Here is a 22,109-nt window from a genome sequence, read left to right as displayed (position 1 = left end):
TTTACAGATTAAAAGATACTCAAACGTCTCACCCAACTGCAACATATGGACTTCATTTGGATTCAGACTTTGAAAAAGTTGAAAAAAACTTATGATTTTATGAGGCAATGAGAACTTGGAACAATAACCAAATATTTACTAGTAATCCAGTTTAGTTAGCTTAGGTATGATAATGATATTATGTTTTTTTTTTTAACTCCTATCTTTTAAGAGGTACCTACTAAAATATTTTCTAATAAAATGACTTCAAAGATGGGATAGGTAAGAATGGATAGAACAAAACAAGACTGGCCATAAGGTGGTAATGATTAAAAGTGGGTAATAAGTATACATGGGTTCGTAATACTACTCCTCTTTCTGCTCTGTACTTACACTATAGAGATTAAATATTAAAAATTTCTATATTGGGCTTCCCTGGTGGCGCAGTGGTTGAGAGTCTGCCTGCCGACGCAGGGGACACGGGTTCGTGCCCCGGTCCGGGAAGATCCCATGTGCCGCGGAGCAGCTAGGCCCATGAGCCATGGCCGCTGAGCCTGCGCTCCGCAACACGAGAGGCCACAACAGTGAGAGGCCCGCGTACCGCAAAAAAAAAAAAAAAAAAAATTCTATATTGAAACTAAAAACATTAATTTGCATACAATTAATCTATTTTAAAATGTTTTCAACAATGAATATATCATGCAATGTACAGAATTAACCCCCCCACCATAACATATATACTACACTTAGGGAGTTTTAAAATAAATAATTTTCTGAGTATAGAATCAGGTAATATGTAAGCACATTTTCAGGAATACATATGAAAAGATACTCTTTCATTAAAGACAGTAAATTAAAAAAAAAAGACAAAAAAAAAAAAGACAGTAAATTAGGTAACTGTAGGCTCTATGGCAAAAAAACAAAAAAATCATACCAGCAAGGTGACTACAGTTAACAATACTGTATTGTATACCTGAAAGTTGCTAAGGGTAGATTTTAAACGTTCTTACAACACACACACACACACACACACACACAAAATTGTAATCAGGTTAGGTGATGGATGTGTCAACTAACCTTACTGTGGTAATCACTTTGCAATATATACATATATCAAATAATTACACCTACACCTTAAACTTATACAATGTTATATGTCAATTATCTCAATAAAGCTAGAAAAAAAAATAAAGGAAAAAAGCCATCTTGACTACTTTAAATGATTATATAAACCAGTGAACTTGATTAGAGTTTTCATCTTTACAATGGTAAATAAAAATGACATTTTAAAGATTATAAGACTGCAATAATATATAAAGGATGGTCCTGAATGTTTCATTTTAAATAACTGGACATGACTAATATGATAACTTTATTTCAGGTTTTCACTGTTTTTAAAGGAAACATTAATCAAGTGCTTACTCTGTGCCAGTCAATAGTCTATGTGTCTTTGTATATTAACTCATTTAACCTTTATTTACCACACCACCATAAGTACTGTATGTACTCAGGAACTGTATGTACTATAATTCCTATTTTACAGATGTGGAACGTAAGCATGTACAGGTTAACTAACTTGCCCACAACTTGAGATCCAGGGCTGAAACCTAGATAATAGTAATAGGAGCACTAAAATAAGAGCTCTTATGATTAAATTAATACAGCACTCCAAACAGTGGGGAAAAAATGATGGTTTTGGCTTGATTTCCGTTGCCAAAAAGTCTACAATGTTGAAAGCCTTTTTTGTTTTTTTTGGTGTAATGTACTCAATCAGAATTATGAATTCTTTTAACAGGAATAGTACTTAAAAAAATTGGAATTGTGTTTATATATATCATTTTTATTCAGAGATGCGCTAATGCATAAAAAAGTCCTAACATAAACTTCTTTAGTGATCTTCATTTATTAACAGTTTTTGTTTCATTTTCAAATAGTATTTATTATTCTTTTATTACAAAAGTAAAAAACAGTTAATGTTAGAAAACCAGGAGAATATAGAGATGGGTAAAGAAAAGCCAACCATAATATAGCCCCATCACTCAAGAGAATCATCCTTCATAACTTAAAGTATTACATTTGATTTTATTTGAATTTAACTAACTTAGAAATAATAAAGTGAACAGAATTTCTGAACCTCAAGTCTGTCCTCTTGGCTCTTCTAAATTCCCTGACCAAGGCGGTTTACTATTGTCATTTCAGAAAGCACGCTTATACTCCATGAGCACCTCCAACTAAGACCACATTTTAGCTTGCTTTCTGTCAATATTTAGCCTGTGACTTATATATAGTTTATTTTCCCTTGAGGTTTTGCCTTCTGTCTTGTTCATCTTCATATTATCAATACCATGACACAGTGAATTCTCAGAATCTAATTCACACACTATGTATATTGTAATCTACTCTTTTCTTGATAACATTTTTCACAAAGCTCTCTGACATTTTGTCCTAAAATATGCCAGTTGCTCATTGCTGTCACTTGCAAATTTTTCATCAAAATCCGTAGTTAGTCTTCATATTTTCCTCTTAGACTTGTATTTTGTGTCACTGAAAAGTAATATATTTGAATAACTTTTTCAGAAAGAGAATAGAAAGTATGTCTAATGATGTTTTTCTTTAGCCCTTGCACTTGAGTGACAGGTTGAGAATGGAATTCTAGGTTCAAAATAATTTTCACAGAACGTTGTGACTGTAGCTACACAGTCTTCTCACAACATCTTTAAGAACAAGAAATCGGATTCCCTCTCCTTCTGTAGGTAACATGTTTACCTCTGAGTCTGGGTGTGGATACATCTAGATACATGTAAATGTATCCTTTCCTTGCTTTTTGTTTTGCTTTTGTTTTTAAGTAAAATTACCCTCTTTCTTCAGTTAAGGGACATCTTCTTCCATTAAAAAATAACTTTCTCCCAACATTTGCACTTTTTTGTAAAATGAATACTGCGTATCCTGGGTATGTTTGTACCATTTTTCTCATATTTCCAATGTATTTTTTTAATGTTTTATATGTTGTCCTTCTCATAGATCTCAAATTAGATCTGCAGCGATGTCCAGTCTATTCTTTAGTCCTATATGGAATATTTACTTTCAGTAATGATAAACATTTTGAATTTCAAGGACTTCCCTTGTCGACTTTTCCAGGGTGGCCTTTTGTTATGGTTAGTGGATCGACTGCCCCCCACCCCCAGTGTCTCCATGCATACTGAGAAGAACTTACCCTTCTGCTTCCTATGTAATTTACATTCTCCAAATCAGCTGTTGTGCTTGTTCATTTTGGCCCTTCTTGTTTTTATTCAGTTGATTTTCCTCAAATCTCTGGATTTCTTTTCATACTGATAAAGGGGAAAACTTGTTTCTTCAGCAGTTTTGTGGAGGACCTCTACAGCAGGTGTACCCCTGCAGGAGTGGTCCATGGTCCTCTCTAACTGCAGTCTTCTCTGAGTTTCATAGTCTCCGGGGCTCCACTGACAGGGGTAGTTCACAACTGAGGCAGGCTTCTCTTATGCCTATTTGGGTTGTTCCTCTGCTTTGCAATAGTCCACTAACCACAACTAATATATTTAAGAATTGATTATATAACTTATTTATGTTACCTAGCTAAGGAAGTAACATTAGAAAAAAACACCTGCATTTTAGGAAACAAATCTTTACAGCTTTTATATCCTTAAATTGACTGAGAAATGCAGCTTAAGAGACAGGAAAATAAAATATTGGGTAACTGTATACAGTTTCTTCTAAATTTCCATTTCTAAACCTCAATTTTCCTAAGTAAAGGTTAGACATTTTAATTCTACTATACAGGAGAAAAGTAGTCATACACTTATTTGGAAGTAAGTATGCCATATGAGAACATATTTTCCCTGTATTTCTAAAGTAACAGATATAGATAAGAGAGTTATAGCTAAGAACTTAGGGGTGAGCTGGAGAGGGAAGAGAATATAATCAATAATTGAAAATACTATGTCTAAAAGCAAAATTTACATAAAAAGTAAAATCAAGTATCACACCATTCTTTACACTCCCTCTATTAGTTATGCATGGCCTTTCTACCAACATGTCAGTAACACAGAAACAAATTCTATAAAGTATAAGTTAACCAAGATTTTCCCCCTCTGAAAAATATGATTGGTATCACTACAAAAATTTTGATGTCACTATAGGAAACTGACAAAAATCACCCAGTCTCGGCTATTCCATCTATATATATATAGATAGAGAGATAGAGAGAGAGAGAGATAAATAGATATTTATCTCTCTCTCTATCTATCTCTCTCTCTCTATATATATACACACACACATACATACATATATATATATTACATGGAGGTCCTTCAAACCATGACTAGATAAAACAGGATGATATAACTAAGGCTAAACTCATTTAACTGTATGCATATATATTTTAAAGTCAAAGGTCTTTTTTTAAGGGTTCTGCCCAAATGTACCCTTCATAGAGCTTTAAGTCTTAAATATTCAGCAATATCTCAAGGACCATAATTATGTGACAGACTCACTTTAAGTTGCTAGGCACTGGTACAAATTCAGTTTTTAAGGAAAACCATCAAGCTAAAATATTTTTAACAAAAAATCTATTAGTTTTGGTATTTGCAATAAGCAATTTTACATATTTTGGGCAAACACACTAAAAATTTCTTGACTACTATATTTACATAAAATTCAAAGAGAGATATTTAGAAGACTATTATTTTGTGTAACGTAAAAATTTAAAGACATATTCATTTGCATCCAAAGAGCATCCCAGCTGCAGTCACAATTTCCCATTTATTTTTCTGATACATGAACAAGGAAAAAATATAGAACTATGTAATTTTTATAGACACTACTAAAGAGTAAATGCTTATAGTATGGTAATTCAGGTATTCATAATTTATTTCCCTTTTTCTCTACTTAACAAAATTTGACATATAAAATTTTCTTAAAAAAAGCACTCAACTTTGAATTTAAAATTCTTAAGCTTTAGAATTAGGTTGATATAATGAATCTACATAAAACACACGATAAAATCTGTATTGATTTTAAAGTACTGATTTTCAAATAAGAGAACTGTAGGGGTTTTGGTTGTTTAAGTTTCAGGTAGAAGTAGCTGGTGATATTTAGAAAAAAGTTTGAAAAAGTAAAATCAGAACTCTGTGTATAAAGTGCACCATATATGTCACAAAGCAGAGGAGAAAAAGCAGAGTATGCAAAACACAGTGATAGAATTTCTTTTTCTTTTTTTTAAACTTATTTATTTGGTTGTACCAGGTCTTAGTTGCAGCTCGCAGGCTCCTTAGTTGTGGCATGTGAACTCTTAGTTGTGGCATGTGAACTCTTAGTTGTGGCATGAATGTGGGATCTAGTTCCCTGACCAGGGATCGAACCTGGGCCCCCTGCATTGGGAGTGTGGAGTCTTAACCACTGCGCCACCAGGGAAGTCCCAGAATTTCTTTTAATTGATCATTAAATTAAAGAATATCTCATTGCTTATCATGCTATATGCTCAGCCCTCTGCACATCATGGATATTTAAGTGCCTTTTCATTTCTTGTAAGCAACAATATTACAGTGACACACATGTGAAAAATAAAGGGTGCTGACACCAAATATGGTGCTTACGCTATGTAATTTCTACCTGTAGTGTTTATGCTTCCAAGGTTAAAAAGTTTGCTTTAAAACTTCCAAAGGTGATGCTTCTTCCTACTTATATTTAAACTGTTAACATCACATAATCCATTTAATAAAAATTTCTGGTATATTTTGACTTAAATAATTGTTTTTCGTACCTCTTGATTTATTAACTGTTATAATTCCATATGTGCATGTATCAACAGTCATATTTTCATAGCTCCTGAAATATAAAACTGAGGATATGAGTTTACCAAATATGACAATATATTTAGAATAGTTACAATCTACTGTTTTAACATAAGAAAATAAGACTTCAAAATACTGGTCATTTTGTGTATTTTATGACACAGAAATGCACTCAGTAAACACTAGAGGGTAACAACATATCACGGTCTTTTAAAAAGTTTCCTAATCTGTCTTATGGTAGACTCTAAATGTAGCTTGTCTATTTATTATGATGGAGCATTTCCTTGCTTAAGCTGAAGCATACAAGTGAGGAAAGTGTATAGCAGCTGCTTAATAAACATGGCCAGATTATTGGCAGTCAAAGTAAGATAAGAAAAGGATGAATAATTATTTTAACAATGCCTGGCATTTTCAACTTTGCCCACTGGGCACTGTGTTTAAGTAATAAAACCAGGGTCTGCAAACTTGCAGCAGAATCTCTACTTTGGCAATTAAGGAGTGTCAGAAAGTATCGGGGGAGGCACTGTGTGACACCTCTGTTACCATAATTATGGTGTATAAGCATGGTCTGGCTCTCTGAATATGACTGAGTTTTCAGCAGGGTAGCAAGAAGCAATTATTTGTAGCAAACACTATTATTAGATAGAATTCTGTCAGGAAGGTAATGTGGAATAAGGGCAGAGGTTGGGGCAAAACAACTAAAGAATTATGCAAATTTTAAAGTGCCACACATTTGTATACAAATAAGCTGTAGTAACCAGGACATGTATTTCCTGCAACAATATCATAAATGTCTGATATGCACAACATAAAATGGCTACTCAGTGTGGTCCATGAACTTAAGGCCACTCTGCCAATTGTTTATTACAAATCTGTGATGAAACGATGAAATAACAGGCTTGTGCCAGAGACGGAAATCAGTTATGTCACAAGCACACTTAGTTCAGCTGACATCTTTGTCACAGCACTTTTTCCTCTATGATGAAGGAAGCAGTGCACTGATGTACATTCTGGCACAAGCTCTGTATCCTGAGGAATAGTAACAGTTTGTAGAACAGCTACTCTCAGTAGCACTGTCACAAAGCACAATGACTAATGGAATAAACCATATTTTAAAATGTTACATGTAGAGTACCTTTTTATCTACTCCAAATTTATTAAGTTCTGAAATCCATAGTCATATTCACTAACTGTGCAACACTTAAAGTGTATCTGTCACATGGATGACATAACATACAAGATGGGTAACAATGCTATCAGGCTTTATATGTACAAATGTCTATGGGCAGTAAAATGAATACCTGATTAAATATTAACACATTCTGAATTTAGATTAGATGACGTTAAGTCTAACAAGGACCTCATGTAAATTAAGCAATAAATTTGGGTATTTTTATCAGTCTTTTTCAGCAACTTCAAAATCTTTGTATGATACTTACGGATGATTTTTACTGATGATTTTTGAATCATTCCTTGAGGGATTTTGATCAAGCAATAATTCAGGCACATTCACCATGAGGAAAATAAGTATGCTGAAAAATCAATACATAGCTGATGAACACATGAAACAATATCAGTGATAATCAAAAAAGATTCTAAAAGATGTGTTTCACTCTAATGAAACATGTAAGTTCAAATAAGATACCTAACTTCTTCCATGGGAAAAACTTACTGCAGTACTGCTTTCTCATAGAAAGATTTTTAACCAAAGCTGCTTTTCACAGCTACTGTTTTCTGAAGAGACCAAGATTGCAGAGTTTGTAGCCATAATAAATGGGAGTATTAACATACCATATGAAATGTTCCTATTTTTCAAATCTTATTTTCTTTCTTGAGGAAGCCTATGTAATTCAGCTATTATAATCCTGATTTCACATAGCACAAAGATGTTCAAATGACTTTCAGCTTGCAACTGGTAGATTGATTTACAAATATTTTGAAAATAAGAAGTGACAAGGGTTAGGGGATGATTATGTTAGTATCTCCACTTTCTTAATCAGCTAGATCTCCAGTGCTTAAAAACGCCTAACACATCATGGGTGCACAAACACAGTTGTAGACTATTTGACCTGAAGAAAAAGGAAGAAGACGAATTTAGGATGACTATCAAGTTTAGGACATACATATAGCTGAATGATGAGACAGGAAAAACAAGAAGAGGAGTGTACATGGGAAAAAAGTAGTTCATTCCAGGTACACTGGTTTCTGTGGTAATTCTAAGTGGTAACATCCGGAGAGCAGTTAAATATATACGCATGAAACGTAAGCGAAAGGTATGGAATAAAGAGATATTTAAAAGGCTTCACAACATAGATGGTAGTTAAAGCTGTAAGTGTGGGTGAACTTTATTTGGGAGATTATCTGGTATGAGAAGAGGGTTCCAGAAAGTAAATCTTTGGAAAAATAAACACAGGGGTGTACGGGAAGAGAATGAGGAAGAAACGAAGAGATGAGATCTGGAAGGAACCTGAGAAGGAACAGTCTGAGAAGCTGGAAGAGAATTATCTTCCAGGAGAAAAAGCCAGGAGAGAACTGCCTCTCTGAAACCAGGACCAGAGAATTTTAGGAAGAACACAGTCAACACTGTCAAATCCCACAGAGAGACCAAAAAGACAGCTAAGGGGTCTGTTGTTGGAAGATCATGTGCGATGTTAGTAAACACAGATTGGATGGAAGGTACTTCAAGTGCACCACAACGCACTTTAAGAAACTTAGTTGTGAAGGGAAGGGAATTGGGATTAAATAAACAGTGGTGCAGGGCAAGAGATTTTGTAGAGTCCTGTATATTTATGTGTACAAAAATATTATCACATGACTGTGTCCAGCTCTACCTCCTTTCCCTCCACCCAAGTTATCCCTTCCTCTGCCACTTGACCCCCAACACACGCCTCATTAGCAGCCTAAGATACATCCTTCCAGATTTTACTCCATGTTTATAAAATTTTACACAAATATATGTGCATATACATATAGATTTTTAAAACATTGCTCATTTTACAAAAATGAGATATTATGAGCCTTCATCTTGACTGTTCTGACTCAACAATATCTTATGAAAATCTCTCCAAGTAACTGGTACAGTGTTAAGATATACCTTTTCATGGCTGCACAATAGTCTGTGATGTGGCTGTACACCTTGATTTATGCAACTGATCCCCTGTATGACTACACATTTTTTCTTCTGCCACTGAAAACACTGCTGTAATAAACATGGGATACTCCCAGAAGTATGACTACTATATTAAGGAGCGTAAGTATTTTTAAAACTGTGTTTATAATGGTAAATTTTGACTTTACACAAAAGTAGACAGAATGTTATACTGATCCCCCATGTATTCATCACTCAGCTCCAGCAGCCATCAATCTCTGGCCAACCCATACCTCTATTCATCCTACTCCTGGATCATTTTGAAGCACATCCCATTCATGGTATCATTTCATCCAGAAATATTTCAGTGTATTTCTCTAAAAGGTAAGAGCCCTTGTATTTTGTTAGCTGTTGCCAGACTGTTCTTCAAAAAGACTAACAATTCACATGCCTTTCTTTTAACCCCTTCTCCTATTAGGTAACCACTTTTATAGGTTGTTGGTTTATTCTTCCATAACTTCTTTTTTTAAAAAGTAAGAAAATACATTGATATAGCTTTTAAACCCCTAAATTATCTTTCCTTTACCCTAACAGGTGAACAATACCTTGGCCAGGTACATAATTCTTATGCTGCAGTTCTTTTCTCTCAGTAGTCTATCTTCCACTGTTGTAAGTTAGAAGTCCAATGCCAATGCGACTGTATTTCCTTGTAACTTGCTACACTCAGAATTTACAAGGAGTTTGATCAAAATATGTCTAGGGGTATGTGTACATGCTTCTTCCATCAATCCACCTGGAGCTCACTAAGCTTTATAATTGATAGACTTGGGCTTGCTTCAGCTCAGGAACATTTTTTTCTATTTGTATAATTATGGACTATTCTCCACCTGTTTCTTTTTTTCCCTTTTAAATTCCCATAACTAGCTATCATTCATATGCTAAATCTGTTAGCGCTCCTACTATAGCCAGGACATGGAAGCAACCTAAATGTCCATCGACAGAGGAATGGATAAAGCTGTGGTACATATACACAATGGAATATTACTCAACCATAAAAAATAATGAAATAATGCCATTTGCAGAGATGTGGATGGACCTACAGATTGTCATACAAAGTGAAGTAAGTCAGAAAGAAAAAAACAAATGTATAATATTGCTTGCATGTGGAATCTAGAAAAATGGTACAGATGAACTTATTTGCAAAGCAGGAATAGAGTCACAGGTGTAGAGAACAAACTTACAGTTACCAAGCAGGGAAGCAGGGGTAGGATGAATTGGGATATTAGGATTGGCATACATACACTACTATGTATACAATAGGTAACTAACGAGAACCTACTGTGTAGCACAGGGAACTTACTCAGTGCTCTGTGGTGGCCTAAACGGGAAGGAAATCTAAAGAAGAGTGGATGTGTACATATGACTGATTCACTCTGCTGCACAGCAGAACTAACACAACATTGAAAAACAACTATACTCCAATTAAGAAAAAAAAAGATCTGCTAGAGCTCCTAGATCTATTCCCTAAGTCTTTTATCTTATCTCTTCTTGCAGGATTCTTTCTCTTTGTATTTTTGCTGTGTTGTGAGGATTTGTTTTACTTGATTTTATAGCCTAATCATTTAAGTCCCACTTCAGCTCATCTACTGTGTTGTCTGATTATATAATCATGTTTTTTATTAGCTCCAAAAAGCCTTTGCGCTGTCCTTGAATTTTCTTAAGTACTCCTTTTGTTGTCGCTGTTGAAGTAGTCCAAGAGGCAGCTCTTTGCAAGCAGTGGAAGGGAAAGTGGGCTCCCCCGGGACTGCCAGTCAGCACTGAAGCACCAGGAGGAGACCTCCCTGTTGCTGGACTAGGTCTTTCCCAACTTCCCCAGTCTCAGTAATGGACGAACTCAGCCCAGCTACTCCTTGGATCTGTGGGGGATGGAGGATTCTAGCATAGTCCCTTAGGGCCAGTTACCCCTCCCCCACAATTCAACAAATATTTATTAAGCAATGTCTACGTACCAAACACTTTAGTTTATATTTATTGGAGGCTGAAGGAGTGAAAATACATATAAAAGAAAAGCTGCCATCTTTACAATTTTGCCTATAGCTTTAGCTCCATCATTACCATTCCTACTACAATATACTGCTTATCAACCCTTTAACCAACATTACATTTTTCTCTCTTTATTCCCCTCTCCTCCCAGAGTACTGGCTCTAGGCGTGCAGGCTTCAGTAGCTGGGACACGCGGATTCAGTAATTGTGGCTCGCGGGCTCTAGAGCACAGGCTCAGCAGTTGTGGCGTATGGGCTTAGTTGCTCTGTGGCATGAGGGATCTTCCTGGACCAGGGCTCGAACCCGTGTGCCCTGCACTGGCAGGCAGATTCTTAACCACTGCGCCATCAGGCAAGCCCTTAACTGAGTTTTATACAAAATTCCCCTGAAGTATAAATTACCTGTTAAATACATGCTTAATATTTTAGTCTTGCCCATTTTTGAAATATGGGCATTTTTATTATTTTCTACAGGTTCTTCTTATTTTTGTACAATTTATCTGTTGGGAAACAATGCTGCTGTTGGGGTTTCCTACGGTCTGAATGTTGCTTGGTGCAGCTCAGCATGCTCCTCTGTCTGGGTATTTCCTGCAAATGGCAGCTGGATCCTGAGGACTGGGGAGTGGAGGAAGAGGGGCATTCCAGCAAGGGCAGGCAATGCTTTCTTTCTTTCTCTTTTTAATTTAATGTTAGCAACTGTTGATCCTCAATGCTCCCATACATTAACTAACAGGGGGTTGCAAAATGGTCAGTCTTTCTTTTCACTCTTTTAGTTGGATTAATCTAATAAAAAACATTTCTCCTCACCCATAATGAGGTTACCCAGTGACAAGAGTTCATATACGAATATGAAGGTGAAATAAATGACTGATTTTTTTCCTCTTTTTTGCCTTTTTTTTTTTTTTTTTTTTTTGGTATGCGGGCCTCTCACTGTTGTGGCCTCTCCCGTTGTGGAGCACAGGCTCCGGATGTGCAGGCTCAGCGGCCACGGCTCACGGGTCCAGCCACTCCGCGGCATGTGGGATCTTCCCGGACCGGGGCACGAACCCGTGTCCCCTGCACCGGCAGGCGGACTCTCAACCACTGCGCCACCAGGGAAGCCCCTTTTTTGCCTAATTTTTAAGATAACAAATTGGTTCTCTGATGACCATGGTAAATTTAAAAATTTATCATCATAGACTCATGGGTTTAAACATATTTGATGGGTTTCAAATCTTTGCAATTAACACCCTTAATGAAATTCCAACTATTGCATTTTTGGCCAGTGGGGAACTGTTCAAGTTGTCTCCTAAGGCCTCTGACAAGACCTGAAATCTGAAATGACAAGATGTTCCAAGCTCATCTTATATATTTCCTGCCCTAGACTTAGCATCACCCATTTTTTCCAAGAAACCTTGGTTTTCTTTTAGGAGAAAATATTTCCTGACTATAATCTGGGTACCAAGAATGATTACTGTTACTGTCTCAGTCAGTTTTAGATATTTTCAATGGACAAAGCAAAAAAACTTTATGTATTTGTATATTTTAGATTTTATTTGGAAATAATTTCAAACTCACAAAAAGTTAGAAAAATAAAAAATAATGAACACTATATATCCTTTATCCAGGCTTTCCTCCTGTTAACGTTTTGCTCCCTTGTGTTATAATTTACTTTCTCTCTATATATATACACATGTGTATAAATACATTTGTTTCCCTGAACTATATGAGGGTAAATTACATATATCGTGGCTCTTTATCCCTATATACTTTAGTATTTCCCAAGACATACAGATATTCTCTTGTTACCACAGCACAGCTGTCGACTTCATAGACTTACACTGATACAACACTAACCTACTGTCCATATTCCTTGCTAAATGATCTAATAATATCTTTTATAATCTTTCCCCCCCCTCCAGGACAGAAAACAGTCGTGGAGCAGGTATTGCCTTTAATTATTACCTCTTTGGATAGCCTGGAACATTTCTATTGCCTTTACTGGTTCATGACACTGACATTTCTTAATCTTTGGTGGCAGTGGCTTTTAAAAAGAAGCAGAACATTCCTCATGATTATACACTCTCAGCCAGAATGCTATAAGTGATGTTCTATCCTTCTCAGGGTACCACATGTAGAGGCACATGATATGCATCTGTGTCTCCTTTGATGATGTTAATTTTGATCACTCAGTCCAGGAGGTGCTGGATTTCTCTACCATATAATCATTGTTCTTTTTTCCTCTCTTGTAATGTGAAAAGGTCATGTAAATATCTGCTTTTATAAAAAAAGAATTCTCCCTAGATTTACCAGCCTTTAGTGATTCTTGTCTAGTCATCTTTACCATGAGGGTTGTAAATGATCAGGTAGGGGTGGGCACTGACTAGGAAGGGGCATAAGGAACTTCCTGAAGTATTGGAGATATGCTGTATCTTGATAAGGTTGGATTATACAAGGTCTATGCATTTCTTAAAAGCTCATAGAATGTTTTATTAAAGAATTATTAATTTCACAAATGTAAATATTACCTAAAAATCATATACAAAAACTGACCTCTAGTTATAATGAAATGCATGTTAAATTATTTAGAGATGTCCACAACTTATTCTGAAATGCAGCAAAAAAATAAGAATTGATGGGTAGATCAATAGATATGTGATAATGTAATAAACAGTTAACAACTGCAAAACACAGCTAGTGGGTACAGGGGGTTCACTGTACAATTCTCCAAATTTTGCTGTGTGTTTGAATATTTTCATAATAAAATACTGAGATTTTAACTTCTGCACAGCAAAGAAAATCATCAACAAAATGAAAATTCAGTAGGCAACCTACTGAATGGGAGGGAATCTTTGCAAATCATGTATCTGATAAGGGGTTAATATTCAAACTACATATAAAACTGGTATCATACAACTCAACAGCAAACAAACAATCCAATTTAAAAACTGGGCAGAGGATCTGAATAAACATTTTCCTAAAGAAGACGTATAGATGGCCAACAAACACATGAAAAGATGCTCAACATCACTAATCATCAGGGAAATGGAAATCAAAACCACAATGCAATATCACCTCATACCTGTCAGAATACCTATTATCAAAAAGACAAGAAATTTCAAGTGTTGGCTTGAGGATGTGGAGAAAAAGGAACCCTTGTGCACCATTGGTGGGAATGTAAATTGGTGTAGCCACTATAAAAAAATAGGATGGAGGTTCCTCAAAAAATGAAAAATAGAACTGCCATGTAATCCACTAATTCCACCTCTGGTTATTTATCCAAAGAAAATGAAAACAGCAATTCGAAAAACTATATGCACCTCCACGATCACTGCAGCATTATTTCCAATAGCCAAGATATGGAAACAACCTAAGTGTCCATCAATGGATAAATGGATAAAGAAGATGTGGTACATATACACAATGAGATATTATTCAGCCATAAAAAAAGAACACAATATTGTCATTTGAGACAATATGGATGGACCTTGAGGGCATTAAGCTAAGTGAAATAAGTCAGACAGGGAAAGACAAATACTCTATGATCTCACATGTGTAGTCTAAAAAACAAACAAAAACCAAGCTCATCAATACAGAGAACAGACTGGTGGTTGTCAGAGATGGGGGGTGGGTTAAATGGGTGAAGGGGGTCACAAGGTACAAACTTCCAGTTATAAAATAAATAAGTCATGAGGATGTACTGTACATGGTGACTGTACTTAATACCGCATTGCACATTTGAAAGCTGCTAAGAGAGTAGATCTTAAAAGTCCTCATTACAAGAAAGAAAGAAAAAACTTTGTAACTATGTATGGTGACCATTACTAACTAGAATTACTGTAGTGACCATGTTTCAGTGTATACAAATCATTATGCTGTACATGTGAAACTAATACAATATTATATGTCAATTATACCTCAAAAAAAAAAGTAAATGGTAGACCTTTCTCTTTTAAAAGTACAGATGTTGTCCTATTGCCCTCTGGCAATGGCTGAGATTAAATGAGTATGGTTTCATTTTATTTATAAATAATATAAAAGTAGTATTATTACCTAATTGCTTATAGGAATTGTTTATAATTTTGTAAAGATATGGCCAGTTACGAGACTTATTGAATTGTTTTCCATTGATTTTTGCCTGAAACATGGTGAAACCTTCCAATCTGTACACAAAAGACTTTCTTCAATACAGGAAAGTTTTTCTGTTATTTTTTTTTAATTGTTTATTTATTTTTTTAAACTCTGAGTATGCCAAAAGTTTCATGAAATATTCTTTTTGGGTCTTTCCTTTTTAAAACTGTGACTGTAAAATTGTGCCTCTATTTTACAACAATGACCAGAGTTCAACAACCTAAACTGCAAAAATAAAAATGCAAAGATGACTCATTAATGCCAGGGAGAGTTCGGTTAGTGGTGCTCAATTTATAGAAGAATTAAAAGAACTCAAGATGTGGGATAGCTAGTGGTGGTAGTGTATAGCAGTGGTGGTAGCTATTAATGGGGAGAGAGGCTGCAATAGGCTTGAATGTAACATCAGCAATCTGTGGGGAAAAGAAATCACAGAAATAGGGTGAGAGCATTGTGACTCCATTTACACAGAGGACATGTAGCAAACACCTAAATTTAGGTTACTAAATTCACCATTCTTAATAGCTAGATAGCATTACCTAAGGTACTCAACATTTTAGGTATTATAAAGCAGAAGTAGAATATTCTACTAAATATCGTGTCAAACAGGTGAATGCAGATTATGTGGAACAAACCTGTGTAACTCTCATCATCATCAGATAAAGGCACCTCTCTTTTTAGCAGCAATTCCAACTCCTCTGTTTCTGCTACATCCACTGGACGCTCCCCATGTTTATTAGCTTGAAATGGATTTCCACCATGACGAAGTAGCAGTTTCACTATCTGCAACATTAAACAGTAGGAAGACTCAGTCCTTTCGTAGACTGCATTATTTCAACCATTTTCCTCTTGATCACACTCATAATATCCTCCTGCTTCATCTCCTCCGCCTCCATTCCTCAGTGTTTATTCTAAATCATAATTACTCTCAAGTTCCATTTTCATCGCCATCCCCCTTCTGATCGTATCTACTACAAAGAAATTTGCTCCTCAAAATTTAAGCTGGGCTATTTTCGCACTGAATCTCATTATTTTTCTTCCTGTTTCATCATACACTTGACAAATATTTACTGAGTACCTATTGACAAGCACTGCTCCATCAGTGAACAAGAGTAAAAAGCTCCCTGGCCTCCTGGAATGTACAGGCTACAGGAAGTCTCAAAAGAAGTATCTCCCCTCTGTTTCAGGCTACCATCGCTACCAAGGCTCTTAATCACCTGTTCCCCATCACTCTGGGATTTAAACTATCGCTAACTGACATGGGTTTACTTAAAACTACTAAAGCTTAAACTTCAAGGCATCTCATTTTCATGGTCCCCTTATATGGCCCTATATCTAATTTTTTATTCATTTCTTAAAGAACCTTGCCCTCACAAATTTCATAAGCTTTGGGCTCCACAAACCAAGATGCGACTGGTTAGTCATCATTTCATTTGTTTGTTGCTCCTTATTCCTCTTCCTTTCTGTATTTCTTACCTCTTTTTCGATTGGCTCCTTTCTAGAAGCCAATCTTTCCAGTTCATGTCTCTTTTGCCTTAAAACAATAATGGCAATAAAGAAATGAAACACAGGTTAAAAAAAGCAACTGCTCAAACCTATACTCTCCTCCTCTAGCTAAATCTCTCTTCTTTCCTTTACAGTCAAGTTCCTGAAAAGATGTTTACCCTTGGGGCCTTGACTACTTTTTTCTTATTGGCCCTTCACTCTTCTACCTACAATTATGTTACCGTCAGTCCAATGAAATGAGTCTCCTAAGATCTGTAAATATCTGAGCCATACGTTGTTTCCCTAGGGCTCTGTCTTTGATTCACTTGATTCATGCTCTGGTCCACATCATCTCCCTGGAGAGCTCACCCACTCTGAATGCGACTACGATTATGCAATCCACTCATTCATTTTCATTCTCGTGCTTGTTCTTTCTCAGCCTTCTTCTTGACCTTCAACATCAAATACCCAAATATTCTTTGGATATACTGTATTTCAATGCAAAAGCTGAAACCAATAGGTCCCAGAGTTCATTAAAGGTGCACCCTTATCTTTTATTTGTTTCCATTCTCAGTGACTGGAACCAAAGTATACCCAGTCACTGAAACCAGAAAGTGGGGAGTCATCACATTCTCGTTTTTCACTCATACTCTACGTCAAGTAGGTGGCCAAGTATTATTAATTCTGCTTCCCTAACATCTCCTCTTGTTTTGAGCTTCGACTTCCAGTGACATGAGTGTATTCTATCATAGGTAAATCTATACTATAATTTATTAACACATTTCTCCCCTTGTCCTAGACCATAAACTTCATGTGAGATCTTTATTCGTCTCTGTATTCCTAACACGTAACTATGGTGTTTTCTGGTACTGAGGAAATGTATCATGTCTTTTTAAAGAAGCAATATTAAACAGGATGCTATAAATTAGGAACTTCTAACAAATGAAAGTATTTAAGAATAATAAAGATTCACAATGAATTAAATAATGAAAAATCTTTTCTAGACTATCAAAGAATAAACCATCAACACAGAATACTTGAAATGTAAGAATGTATAAAGAAAACAAATTACGCATGATCTCAACTGTTAATATTTAATTTCCCTTTTTGTTTACTAATTTTTATCAAATTACATGTTCATGATTTTAAAAGATCAAACAGCTTTTCAAGGCTGCTGGTGAAGAACAATCGTCCCTGATATTTATGTCCATATACTTAAGTAACATAGCGTGCTGCTTCCGTATTTTTCGGTTTTAGGCACTGCCTATTGTCTTACAATGGAAAACACAATTCAGCTCTCTTTTACCAACTCCATCCCTCTCCCATACACATCCACTTCCCCCTCCTCCTAACTTTCCAAGATGGACATATTATTTTTTGTGTGTCATTATGATTAATGTAAATGTTGAACCAAGTAGTACACCATGACAAAATTTCCATTCTTACACAAGTTTATTTTATCCCAGAGAGTTAATTATCTTGACTTTTCACTTCCTCGGTTTTCTACATACTCATCTTTAATTCATCCCCCATTCTGCTACAAGTACAGATCTCTTCAATTCAATATACCACCATTTTTTTGTTAAACTCCTTTCTCCAAGCCTTCTAACTTGCTCTAAAATGGACTAGTTGCTGTCTAGATTTGCTCCCCAGTTGTCATCTTGACATCTCCGTTTATCCTATCATCCTAGAAATAGCCTTCCCTCAATTCTGTGGATTCTTTAGACCTTTTATCTTCTTTTTTGGTTCACTTCCTCATTTTGTTGAAACACCACCTCCAGGAGATTCCTAAGAAACAGTAAATATTCTGAGATTTTTCCATGTCAGAAAATACCTTTATTCTATCCTCACTTGATTAATATTTACTCTTGATATAGAATAATTTTCCCTCCAGCTTTGAAGGCATCATCATTATCTTCTAGATTCTAGTGTTGTTATTGAAGTCTGATGCCATTCTGATTTTTTACCTTTATATGGAACTTGCTTTTTCTCTCTGTAAGCTTGAGGACATTCTTTGCCTCTATTGTTCTGAAATCCCAGGAGAATGAATTTTGATCTTGGCCTTTTAACATCCATTGTGCTGATGAGCATTCAACTGCTCTTTCAATCTGAAGATCCACGTTCCTTCAGTTCTGAGAAAATTCCTGGATTTATTTATTTGATAATGTCCTATGTTTTCACTGTTCTGTCTTCTAAGAACTCTTGTTAAGATAATACTGGATCTCCTGAATTAATCTTCTTTTTTCTCATTTCCCCTCCTCCACCTTTGTCTTTTGTTTCCTAGTCTCTGGGAGATTTCCTCAACTTTATCTTTAACCCTCCATACTCCCATTTTTCATTTCTGCTACCATATTATTAATTTCCAAGACCTTTTTTTGTTTTTATTTTTAAATTTGTTAACTGTTCCTTATTTAGCAATCCTTCAGTTTTTTGTTTCATGGCTACAAGAAACTCTCATCTCTTTGGGGAAGGTAATGTGTTTCTTTCATTTTTTTCTTTTTTTGAAGTTTCTCTTGGCCTTATCATGTCCTCCACGTTTCTACTTTTCTATTTGCTTGTTCTGCTCTTTGCCTTCCATATTAGAGACCTTTCTCAAAGGTCAGGTGATCACTGGGTGTCTATATTTAAGAGTAAGGTACTAGGGAATTCCCTGGTGGCACAGTGGTTGGGAGTTTGCCTGCCAATGCAGGGGACACAGGTTCAAGCCCTGGTCCGGGAAGATCCCACGTGCCGCGGAACAGCTAAGCCTGTGTGCCACAAGTACTGAGCCTGCGCTCTAGAGCACGTGAGCCACAAGTACTGAGCCCGTGCGCCTAGAGCCCATGTTCCACAACAAAGAAGCCACCGCAATGAGAAGCCCACTCACCGCAATGAAGTGTAGTCCCCACTCGCCGCAACTAGAGAAAGCCCATGCGCAGCAATGAAGACCCAACGCAGCCAAAAAATAAATTAAAAAAAAAAAAGAGTAAGGCACTAAAAGACTTCCTGAAAGTTTTTTAGGCATAGGTAGGATCTATTGACAGATGGACCTTGTGCTAGTGTGACTAGCACATTGTGCTTGTGCTAATATGACTAGGCCATTGTGCTAATATGACTAGGCCATTTCATCAGAACCCCCTCTTGGCTAGTTCACTTTTCTATTGAGAAATCTTTCAATTCCTGCCCTAGAACCATAAGCCTTACTGTCAGCATCCTGGTTGACTGAGGTCTTAATGTTCAGTACGTTTTACTTAATTAGCTTACATTTAATCCTTACTCCCAACTATTCTTGTGGTATGTCAGTCCAGACAATATGGTTTATACTTGTCAGGAAATACACCTCCAATCATCTGCCAGAGAAATGTGCCGTCATCTAGTTGTGAAGGGTTAGGAAGGGAATAAGGGTAAAAAACCAGTTTGATTCAATCCTCTTATTTTCAGTCTTATTCAATGGGCACCTCCAGATGAACCCAGCCATCAACTGCTGAGCTTCAGTTTTCCTGGGATTCTGTGTTGAAATGGCTTTGGTTTCAATTTTCTTGGATTTTTAAAATCAGGAGCTGGTAAATTTGGTCTGTAGGCCAGATCTGGTCTGCTGACTAAGAATAGTTTTTATATTCTTACAAAATACCTTAAAAAGAATTGATAAAGGAGAAATACATCGGAGGAAACAGGAAGCAGAGAGAGAGGGAGAAGGGAGGAGGGCCAGTGGAGGCGGCACGTGGCTGCGAAGCCCACAGTGTTTACTATCCGGCCCTCTACAGAAAGTCTGCCAAACCCTGTTCTATGCAGTCACCACTCACTCCTCAAATTTCTATCTCCCACAATATTGGTCTTCTTGTTTCTTCTGTTCTTTATCCTTGTGGGACTGTGTCCTTTAAAATCTCTCCTTTTAGGGGTTTGAGAAGGTAACTGAAGTTTAAGACTTTTAGTTATTATAAATAATGCTATAGTGAACACCTTTATAAGTTGAAAGTTTTTCCCCCATTTTTAGGCTTATTTCCTTCGGTTAGAGTCTTAGAATGAGAAAACGGAAGGATCTTGATACTACTGAACGCTTTCTATACCTGTCAGGAAATAATCAAAAAAATATTTATTCCTGGGACTTCCCTGGTGGTCCAGTTAAGGAGGTTAAGAATCCGCCTTCCAATGCAGGGGGTGAGGGTTCAATCCCTGGTCGGGGAACTAAGATCCCGTATGCCACAGGGCAACTAAGCCTGCATGCTGCAACAGAGCCCATATGCTCTGGAGCCCACACGCCACAACTAGAGAGCCCGTGTGCCGCAACTACTGAGCCCGCATGCCACAACTAGAGAGAAGCCCACGCGCCACAGTGAAAGATCCCGTGTGCTGCAACTAAGACCCGATGCAGCCAAAAATAAATAAATAAATATTTTTAAAAAATTTATTCCTGACTATGATTAGACAGTTCATTCATTCAAACATGCTACAATAACCCTAACCTAAATAACCAATACTTTACAGATCATTCTCATATGCAAAAAATTATTTATTCTAAAAAGAATTTAAAGTAACTTAAAGTTGCTTAAAACGAGCAGGCAGCAGGACTTCCCTGGTGGTCCAGTGGGTAAGACTCTGTGCTCCCAGTGCAGGGGGTCTGGGTTCAATCCCTGGTCAGGGAACTAGACACCACATGCATGCCACAACTACGAGTTCGTATGCTTCAACTAAGTCCTCATGCCACAACTAAAGATCCCACATGCCGCAACTAAACATGCCGCAATGAAGATCCTGTGTGCCTCAACTAAGACCCGGCACAGTCAAAATAAATAAATAAATTAATTAAAAAAAAAAAACCCAAAACATAGACAGCAAATTAGAAGTAAAAATGATGAGACAAGAAGAAAATAAACATAGGTAGTATCTAAAATAGAACTAAGAATAGGGCTATTATAAGAATGTATATTATGAAGTAATATACATTTGTGAAAGGTAGGCCAAAGACTAGGTTCTTAGTAAGCTATGTTAATCCTCTCTTACTCGAAACAATTTAGAACAGAACTTTTTCTCCCACCTTAGAAATGTTTTATGGATGGCTGAAGTTGTCATGAGTGTTACTGAGTGAAAGAAATCTAATTCTTTGGAGGAGACTCATAATATATGGTACAAATACATACCAATGGGTTTTGGTATATCTCATTTCCCTCCTCCTCCTTGAGGACAAGTAAAAGAACAAGGAGAAAATAACCCTCAACAGCTCTGAATTGTGACTCCTACTATCCTAGGCATGTTGGTAGGAGGAAAAGCAAAGATCTCTTGAAAATAGCATGTCAGTCTCCTTCTGGAAGGAGACTGGAAATAGTGTTTGAGTCTTTGTAAGTACATGAGCTCAAAGGTCAGCTTCTGGAAATATTTTGCAGCAATGTGCATATTTAGAAACTTGTATTCATAGAAACATGTCTTACTCATAAGGCACAGTTCTTTAACATTACATTTAGAAATCAGGAAATCTCTTTATGCAACATTTAAAGAAAAACTATTCATGCTTGATAAACTATCAATAATGCTTTTAAAAAAAGGGCAGTAAGTACAGTATTTAAAATAGCACAGCCAGAACATAAATCAGGTATGCATGGGACTCAAAATTCAATGAAGAAA

At 36.3% G+C, this 22,109-nt stretch overlaps 1 protein-coding gene across 8 annotated transcripts in view; it reads right to left on the bottom strand.

Annotated features, from left to right (window-relative positions):
• ANKRD12 (ankyrin repeat domain 12) overlaps positions 1-22,109 on the bottom strand; it is a 114,384-nt gene that overhangs the window by 29,767 nt on the left and 62,508 nt on the right. For 5 of the 8 annotated variants that reach the window (XR_004345466.1, XM_032603248.1, XM_032603250.1 and 2 more), the window contains one exon: positions 15,662-15,809. The exons of 2 other annotated variants lie outside the window; for them this stretch is intronic. Coding sequence is in view for 4 of the 6 variants with exons in the window: in XM_032603248.1 (XP_032459139.1) it covers positions 15,662-15,809 (148 nt within the window). In the remaining 2 variants the exon portion in view is untranslated. Of the gene's footprint in view, positions 1-3,193; positions 5,434-15,661; positions 15,810-22,109 lie in introns of those variants that run through there. One more of the 8 variants, XM_032603254.1, reaches the window with a different exon arrangement.

This window comes from Phocoena sinus, chromosome 14 (genome assembly GCF_008692025.1).
Source record: "Phocoena sinus isolate mPhoSin1 chromosome 14, mPhoSin1.pri, whole genome shotgun sequence".
In the NCBI taxonomy this organism is placed as follows: Eukaryota; Metazoa; Chordata; class Mammalia; order Artiodactyla; family Phocoenidae; genus Phocoena; species Phocoena sinus.
This window is presented reverse-complemented; position numbering and strand designations above follow the sequence as displayed.